At 39.6% G+C, this 9,824-nt stretch overlaps 1 protein-coding gene across 1 annotated transcript in view; it reads right to left on the reverse strand.

Moving 5' to 3' along the window:
* The window catches only part of mrpl37 (mitochondrial ribosomal protein L37), a 138,165-nt gene that overhangs the window by 38,774 nt on the left and 89,567 nt on the right, over positions 1-9,824 (reverse strand). The window contains exon 7 of the mRNA XM_037681972.1: positions 2,998-3,149. Within this exon, the coding sequence (XP_037537900.1) occupies positions 2,998-3,149 (152 nt within the window). The remainder of the gene's footprint in view (positions 1-2,997; positions 3,150-9,824) is intronic.

Below are 9,824 nucleotides of genomic sequence, written 5' to 3' on the forward strand. Positions count from 1 at the left end.
ATATATATATATATATATATATATATATATATATATATATATATATACACACATACATACAGACAACTTCAAAATACATTCTCACCCTGTACTGAAAACAGTTTCAGCGTCTCAGCGCCACCAGCTGGTGAGAGGTGGTGACGTCAATTTGAACCCTGCCCACTGGAACTGGTACTGAAAGCATAATGGAAGCACAATGTGTACCGTACCGAGTAGAGTACAGCCGTGCTGTACCGGTACTACATGTACTAATGGAAAAGGGGTTTGTGTTGATGCAAGAAAAACAGAATGTGAATGTTTCAGGACCCTGTTGAAGAAGTCAATCATCCTTGTTCGAGGTTCACATTTGTAAACGTGAAAAGGGTGGATGAAGGGATACTGTTATTTATGCTTACTGTTCTACTATAAAACCATAACAGTCTAGAAGCAATGATTAAATATTTTTATAGAGTCAAACCCATTTAGGTCAACAGGATTTTTAGGATTCTTGGTAGAGATAGAAAAATACAGTCACCTGTCAGAGTGCTGAAATTAGACTGATAGATTTGGAATATGGTTATTATCTGGGAGGAGATTCTATGGTGATTAAACTTAGAGATAAGTTAAAGCTAAGAGGTTAAGTTGTTGGGATGATAATAGCAAATGTGATGGGACACACATGAAGGCAGATCACTTGACAGATGGAGAACCACACTGTTGCCAGGTGAAGATAGAAGTAGACAGGAAAATTAGAGATCTGAAGACAAAACCCCTAAACAATGAAGCAGAAGTTTTCAGGTTTTGTATCACAGGTGGTGGATAAAAGGAAGGCAGATGAGCCAGAGAACCCTTAAACAGCAAAGTGGGCTCTACTGAAGGCCATCAGAAGAAAGTGGAAGGAGCCAAGGTGGATCAGCTCCTACAGGATGATGGAAAGAACCTCCCATGCCGTGAAGTTGGAAGGAAAAAGAGACACCTGGTTTTACTGGAGACATGGAGACAGTGCATCGAAACAGAGGAGCCGTGGGATCAGAAAAGGCCGAGCCGAATAAGGAGGAGCTAGGAGACATGGATTGGGGCCTGGAGTCTGCGTCAACTGAGGAGATTGATCCAGAGATGATGGAGGAAATAACGGATCTGACAGGCATGGCGAACAAAAGAGCATTAAAGAAGTATGAGAGAGAAGCAAAGGAGAAGAACAGAGAAACTTGTTCCTGTGGAGAATGGTGATACAGAGATGACAACAGAGGAAAGGACAGTCACTCAGAAACATCCAAGCGGACCAGACTCGAGAGGAGAGACAGTTTTGGATGGGACCTGGCCAAAACATGAGCTGGACGAAAAAAACAAAACAGGAAGCTGTCTCTACAAAATACCACCCTCACAGAATAGGTTGACATCATAGAGGACTCAGGAGAAAAAAGGAGGCCCTAATAATATAATCTGCCATGAAAAAATAAATCCTATTTTTTTTCTTTTCTAAAAAAAAAAAAAACTCATGAAGAGGGAATAACACTGAAATGTTGCCAGATGAAGGTGAATAACGCCATTCTGTTTTACTTTTGTGGATGTTTGATTTGTACTCAGAAGAACTGGAAGAGGAAGAAAGGGAGGGTTCTTTCTGATAAGAACTGTCGTTTTGGTTTGTTTTTGATTTCTTTTAAACTGATGAAACCCAGGAGGATGCTGAATGTGTCCTTAAGGCCATCGCCATATGGGGCATGAGGTGATGCGGATGTTTCTCGCCTTATTGGAAAATTTGCCCTGAGAGGGTTTTCCACCGCATACATAAATCATCCTACTTTCAAGAGAAGGTTATTGAGAAGTGATAAAAACTGTGAACAAGAGGGAAAAATGACAGAGATGTAAAAAGTCACAAAATGTTCTTGACCTACTAATGTCAAATGTTATGACTATTAGTTTGAGCTAATAACTAATTAGAATGATTTCTTAAAAAATAGATCAAAAGGGAGATTGTTGGGATTAAAATAACCTTGGATGATAAATGGTGGAAAATAGCATAATATGGATTGGTGATCATTATGAATTATGGAAAATAGATCATATAAAGATGGCTAGAATTTCTGTTAGATATGGCCATAAGCCAATAAATAATATCATTTCTAGGACTGCTAACTTTAAAATCAAACCATGACGCTGTCTGCTGTCAATAGGAAAATAGTGACTTATTTCTAATGAGGCCTTTAATGACAAACAAAACATCAAAAACGTTCTTCCTCAGGTAACTGAAGTTAAATTATAGTTCATTCATTAATTCAACCTTTATTTAGACAGGTAAATCCCATTCACATCATTTGAGTATGTGTGGGAATTATAAAATAAGTAATGACGAGTAGTTTAATAGGTCATAATGACTTTTGTAAGACTTGATAATGTACCAGGTTGCCGAGGGGATAATCAGAGTCTCACAGTGTTTGTAAGATTATGTGTGGCTTGGTGCTGATTATGGGTCATATACTCAGTGGAAAGAGAGGGCAGCTAGTGTGTGTCTGATAGATTAGACAGGGACTTCAGAGAGTCTGTAAGGTGTTTATTGGACAGGAATTAAAAACAGGAAATGTCACTGGGTGGAGAAAACAGTCTATAAATGTTGGAAGAACCTTGAGAAACGTCAGAATTGTACAGAAGACCTCTGAATTCAGGTAATATAAAACAGTTCTCTCTTGTTCATGCATTTTGAAGTCTGTAAGTATAAAGATGTTGTTTAATTCTGACATAAACGTGTGTTCCTTCTGAGCAAATGATCTGTGCAGGGGAGAGGAGCAGAGATCTTTGTTTCCCTCGTACAATAAGCAATGACTTGTCTACTACTCCATGGTATATACAAAATACACACGACACTGATGAACACAAAAGGTGCGATGCTCTGATGGAAAATATGTGAAAAACGCTATAAAAAGCACTTGATGTGAGTCAGTTCAAATCAAGCTTGTCAGGTGGCTGCAACTTTTCCACACTTTTCTTGGTGTGGAGCAAATCCACTCTGCAGGAACCCACTGGATGTTTGCCTCATCCATCTTCTCGAGGTCGGCTTTCAACATCCTAAATATTGTGGTGACGTCTCCGTTAACGATCACCTTGTCAAACAGGGACCCGTACAGGTTTTCCATAATTTCAGCCAAGTCAATCATGTCCTCAAAATCCTCCTCCTGTGAACCAAAATGACAGAATAAATCAGGTATTCTAAACTTTTTTTCGTTCAGTGCCAAAAAACAGTTGTTCACATAAGATGATATAAGATGGAACTTTATTGATCTTGCAGGAAATTGTTGATTGTTGTGCCAGAGTTTCAATATGAAGGAACATCATTCTCATAATCATCAACTTTATTTATAAAGCCCTTTAACAGCAGCCACAGCAGAAACAAAGTGCTGAACATCAGTAATAAATAAGATAAAAGAAAGCATAAAGATAAAGTGACAAAGCCAAGCACACAATGAATTCAAAACTCAGATTAAAACACAATAAAATGACGAGTTAAGCAGATAAAATCAGTACCAATAAAAATAAAGTAAAATCAAGTCTCAGTTGGTTGAAGGTCACTGAGTAGAGATGAGTTTTCAGATGGGTTTTAAACATGGACAGTGAGGGGGTCTATCGAATGTGCAAAGGCAGAGCGTTCCATAACTTAGGAACACTAATAGAAAAGTATCCTGATGCATGCTCAATAATCCAGGTAGAAAAATCTAAAAAAGTTAAATCTGGTCCTCTGGACATTCAAAAAAACCTAAAACAAAGCAAAACAACAAAAAATGTAGAAACGTTTCGTCTCTCATCCGAGAGACTTCCTCAGTCTGACGTGCTGTATTCAGCTCAGTCTCTTAAATAGCACCTTCTCAGAGTGGATCAACCAGTTTTGCTGCTGATGTAGTGAACCTGATCTGAACCTGATCTGACCTCAAATCTTGATCAGATGAACAGAGACTGTTATTTCATTGATCTGCATCCAGAAATACAGTTTGAGCCATCTGGTGACTTTCTTTCTTGAATTAATCAAGCAGAAAAGACAATTCTCTATGATCATTACTATTTTACAAATGTTTGATAATCAAATTGTGTTAGCTCACTCAATGCTTACAGGTTGAAGAGAACTACTCATTTTTATTTTACATAAACAGTAAGTAATGATTTTTATTCCTCATTCAAAGAAGAAATCAGGTTAATATGCATTTCTTGATTTTCTGTCTGCAATGAGCCAAGTTTTGTAAGTATGTTAAAAGTCAGGTTTCGGTCAACTAAAATGTTTACCGAGGAAAAATGTCATGTTTAATCTTTTCAGAAGATAATAAGAGGGAGACTCCATGAAGTCTGGTTTTTCTGCAATAATCTTTCTGTTAGTTGTTGAACAATCTCATTCTCTGACCTCGACTTTTCATAACACCTTACATCACAAACCACACCTATTCTGATTCATCCACGAATCAGAAAGCTCTAAATTGACCCGGAAGTCAACTCATTTAAAATGTGGCAACTTCCCGGTTCTTGTAAGAGAGTGCTAAAGTCTGAAGTCTGAAGCCAGACGCTGAAGATTTATGGAGCTAAAAGAGTCTGATGCTGCAGAACTCTGAGAGTTTCACACAGAGTGCTGATGAGTTGATGGAGTTAGAGTTCTTGGATGCAAACGCGTTCAGGATGATCCAGAGACGTTTTGGGATTATAACTTCTGTTTGAACAAACCCCGTACGACTCTCGAAGGATTTCAGCTGCTCTCAACGGAGACGCTGAAAGAGTCAAGGAAGGATCCTATACCGAGCTGATTTATCATCAACCAGGTAACGGTTTCTACTTCGACAAGCGTACCGTCGCAAGCTGAGATCTGATGGAGCGTGCACGTTTTCTGGTCAAACAGATTAATTCCCTCACAAATCTCTCTGTAAGATAAATCTCCATTTCCATCTTAAACTCTGCTTTCTCTTAAAATCAGTACAGATATTTTAGAAATATCTGAAGCAAAGTCCTCAATCACCGCCGTGTGATTGAAGCCCATTTTCTGTGAAACTTGTCTGTTATTATTTTCATATTTTGCCAAATTAATGTAAATGTTTGATGTTAAACTTTGATTCTGAAAATAAATGACCGCATTCATTTTGATGGGTCAAACATAAATAACGTCTCTCGTTACATTTCTGTTAAAATTCAATGCACGACATTTACACAGTCAGAAAGATGAGGAACTCGTGAAAAGTATGAATATATATCCTATATGTCATACTACAGTTGGTGGCGTACGTACGTACGTTACTACTACAATTGGTGGCCCGTAACGTGCTCATAAATGACTGTGAATTCGTGTAAAGATTGATTTTTTACATGTTGGCATACAAGAAAAGTAACAGTTTATCAGCTGTGAAGAAACGCAGCTCATGCTGCACCGCTGAAGCGAAACGCTGCATGTTTTTAAGCGTGTTGGACTGTGGAGCTCAGGAAGCTCACAGGAAGCTGAAATAGTGTCATATGTCTTTGTGAAAGCTGAATTTGTACGCCTGTTATCGTAACTAAAAAGGTTTTGAGCTGGGTGAAAACGCTCTATTCTGTTTAAAGACGGTCCAGATGCGGTTCTGGCCGGCTCGGTTCTGAAAAAGTTCGAGTTGTTTTAAACGGTTTAAAAGACGTTGTGCCTCGGAGTAGCAGACTCCGCAAAGCTCAGAGTTGATTCGTTACATTTTTAACAGAAAAAGTGCATTTTGACAGTTTAAAAGACGAAAAAGTGACGAAATTATTTTTCTAGCATGCTAGTTGCTTTAACGTCGTGATTGGTTGAATATTGCTGCTGTGGAGCGCTCTGATTTGCTGAGAAGGTTGAATGACGTGCCTACGTAACTTCCTCTCAACCCTGCTGCTTTGTCATTGGTGATTTCAGTCACGTGACCCGGAAATGAAAATTCGTTTTCATAGGGAAATAAAATCTGCTTTTTAAAGCTGAAAAGCGCTTTAAAAGTGTATTTTGATACGCTGGTTAAGTTCTTCGAAGCATACTCGCTGAAATTTTGCCACGTTAGAGTTTAAAATCCGTCATTAAATGATGTTTTTTGAACAACGCTAGCGATGCTAATTTTAAGCTAACAGCTAACGACCGGAGCCTTCACTATGCTTAAAATCACTAAATAAAGCTGCAATAATGTCCAGAAAACTCATGTTCATGCATAAAAGTCGTGCTTGTTGAAACTACGCCACGTTTACGCTTGAATTCGTTCAGAAATGTTGATTTTAACCGAGTTTAGCCGAAGCTAACTTTGAGCTAAGCGGCTAACAACAGGATGTCAACCGAACATCACAGGAAGTCGTCATAGACTCCTGCTGGTAGAAAGCTAAACGCTTCCCCCTCCTGGAGAAACTTTAAATCACAGTTTCACTTCAGTTTTAGGTTTAAAGAGTGAAATTAAACGTTTTTATTTTTCTAAAAGGCATTTTTGAGTTAATAAACGTTCCTCAAAGCTGAATAAACACTGTTATCTTGTATTTTAAAAGTTATAAAGGTATTTATGCAAAGAGCATTTACCAAAGAGACTTTATTCACTGGTAATCCCTTAAAAGGTACAAAATAAAGTTAGGAACTTTTTAAAAAATAGAAACGGTTCAAATATTCACAGAGTTGAATAGTTTACTCATTTTGCTTGAAAGATAATACACGTTTAATTGCAAAATCACTAAATAAGAGTAAACTTATCAGGAAAAAGAAACTTTTCTGTTTAAGTTGCCACCTAAAAATAAATCTTCCTATTTAATTTTAAATAGAAGTCACTGACAGGAGGACAACAGGAATAACAGTTTTTCTGAGGAAGGACTGATTAATCCTGATACATCATCAACTTTTCTTTTTCTTTTCACAACTTAGTTATATGAGTAACTGTTAAAATAGCAAATTTCTGGAACAGAACGGTTTAAAAAACGCTTTAAACTGATTTGCTGTGAGAATTTTAGAAAAATTGCAGGTTTATAAAAAATTCAGTGCTTTAGAGTAAAATACACTAAAAACAGCTTGGTAACTGATATCTGTTGAAAAATAAGCACATACAAGTAACACTGCCGAGAGCATTTACTTAAATATTCATGAATTGGGGTAAAACCTGAGAAAGGTACCCACATTTGAATAAGTTGACTTATAACAGTACTTCTGTGTAAACCCAAAAAGCTAAAATAGTGTGAAAACTCATTGACTTGAATACAAATATTTACCTGTAAAATATCTGAAACTTGCAACTGTTTAAACAGATAAATTGCTACACAGTGAAAAACATGACAGGTGTGTTAGAAAAAGACTTTGACCCAAAAGGGATGGCGGACTGCTTGGAGAACGCATTAGCGCTTCTGACAGCGTCCTTACATCCATATATGAATCAGACAGAGCGCATGAACCCAAAAGAGTTATTGGACAATCTGAAGGAGGTTGCAAAAAGTGTGACCTCTACAGAAATCACAAAGTCAAGTTATGAAAAGCTGGCTAAAATTGCAATTTTGCTGAAAGAATCATTCTATAAGGCTGTTGAGAAAGCTGATAACCTCAAACAAAGGTTAGACAGTGAAATAGTGTTTGCTCAGAAAATTGAAGAATACGTCCTTCAATTTAAAAGTGATCACGAGGCCCGCATAAGAAAATATCATGAACAGATGTCTCAATTACAGCAAAATACAAGTGCAGAAATTGATTTGCTGAACAGCAAACTACAAGTACTTGAGGCATCACTATCGGAAGCCAGGGATAAAGACCGTGCGTACCAACCCGTGTGTTCAGATAACGATGTGCTACAAGCACAGTTACAGATCGCATTAACGGAGCTGGACGATTGCAAGGCAGACAAGGCGGGGATACTCCGACAATGGCTGAATTTACAAAGTAAATATCAGACATCACAGGAGCACCTGACAGCTTGTGAGGAGAAATTAGCTACAGCTACAAACCAGATTTCTGATATGGGGCGGGCTGGTCTGAGACTCAGAGACGAACAGTATCAGGTTCCGGGTCAGCCACAACCTCCCCAGACAGATGCTGTTGCACCTCTTCCTCCTGACACCACGCCGTTACCCCCACCCCCATTATGGGCGGTAGGGACAGAACTGCACCAATATGTACCTCTTCCTCCTGACACCATGCCCCCACCCCCACCACCATCACGGGTGGTAGGGACAGACCTGCACCGATATGTACCTCTTCCTCCTTATCAGCTGCCCCCACCCCCATTATGGGCGGTAGGGGCAGGCCTTGACCAATCTGCACCAATCACGCATGTGAGACCATTGATATCTTCTCCATCAATGGATGATTTGCAAAAAATCTCAAAATATGTACAACGCTTCGTTCCTGGACCGTTGGGCTCATCTGGAACAAAAGCGTACCTCAGAGATCTGGATTTCAGATTGAGATCTTATCCTAACGCTACGGTAGAAGATAAAATCAGTCTGATACGACTCACTTCGGACAGAGAGGTGTTTACCTTCATCGAGCGTCTACCAGATGCAACGAGAAGGGATTACAAACTTCTGTGTGATGCTCTGATCAAAGAGTACGACTCCTGCACAGGACCAGCTGGATACCCAGCCGCAGAAAAGGTCACGCAGGGTAAAGCTGAACATCCAAAAGTTTATTACAAAAGAATCTTCCAAGCTTATTTTGGTAACAGAAATGATACCGGAATGGAGGAAGAAGAAGGTTTTAAGTTTGTTTTCAGCAAAAATCTCCACACTGATTTTAAACAATCAGTACAAATGATGGCAAATTTCAGAGAAAAATCCATCAGTGAGATTAAACAGTGTGCTGTGAATGTCTTTGAAGCAAGTTCTCATGCCAAGACGCCCATAGAAGTGTTTCCTGGTGTAAAGGTTAAACCCCACTCCCTAGAAATGGAAGGAAGGTGCGAGTATCCACCTCCTCCTAAGAAGGAGAGAAAACAGTCTGTTCAAAATAACAAACCACGTAATGAAGGTGCACGTTGGGACAAAAATGCTCCTCTTTCAGAGGATGAACGTGATTATCGTAAAAGGGGTGAGCGTAGGACGCAACGATATGGGAAACCATATCATCAGGGGCAGTACGTAAAGGAACCCCCGAAAGACGTACCTGACCGTCCCCCACCTCGGACGAAACGAACCGAGGCGAAAAAATCACAAAAGTTCCAGAAACAAGGCCCTACACCTCTGAACTCGGAAGAGACAGAGAAAATACGCAGGTTGTTAGAAACTTTGAAACACACTGACACGGGAACCCATCCAGGAGCACTATGCAGTAATGTAATTCCCATTACATCTGAGGGCGCGAATGACAACATAACAGATGTCGGTGGAACACACCAAGACATAACTGTTGTTGCCTCAAACAACCCCTCATCAGAAGAAGGGGGGGTAAACACACACACAAACGATGACGAGTCATCGCAGGCTGAACACTCAGAAACAGCTTCTGCTGTGCTGACGGTTCAGACAAACCAAGATTACACAGATAAGGCTGAACGCGTGAAGAAGCGTCAGAAAAAAACCAAAAGGTTTCTGTGTAACTTTATCAGAAAGGGGGTCGCCAAAAAGGCGTACCTGTCAGTAACACTCGAAGGTGTCCTCACACACGAAGCACTCCTGGACGGTGGGGCAGACATAACAATTATGTCAGCTAAACTGTTCGAAGAGCTGAGGACGGCCGCTGCCAGTGTTAACAGGATAATACCTCTCTCTGAATGTGCTATAGAAATGCAGGGTCTCTCAGAAATGAAAACAACCCTGACAGCTATAGCAATGGTTCACATGCAGATTGGCAATATGACACTGTACCACCCGGTACACGTGACCCATGTTGACTCATTCCCATTTTTGGTTGGCCAGGATTTTATAAATCGCTT

The sequence above is a fragment of the Nematolebias whitei genome, chromosome 9 (genome assembly GCF_014905685.2).
Source record: "Nematolebias whitei isolate Nwh7 chromosome 9, NemWhi1, whole genome shotgun sequence".
In the NCBI taxonomy this organism is placed as follows: Eukaryota; Metazoa; Chordata; class Actinopteri; order Cyprinodontiformes; family Rivulidae; genus Nematolebias; species Nematolebias whitei.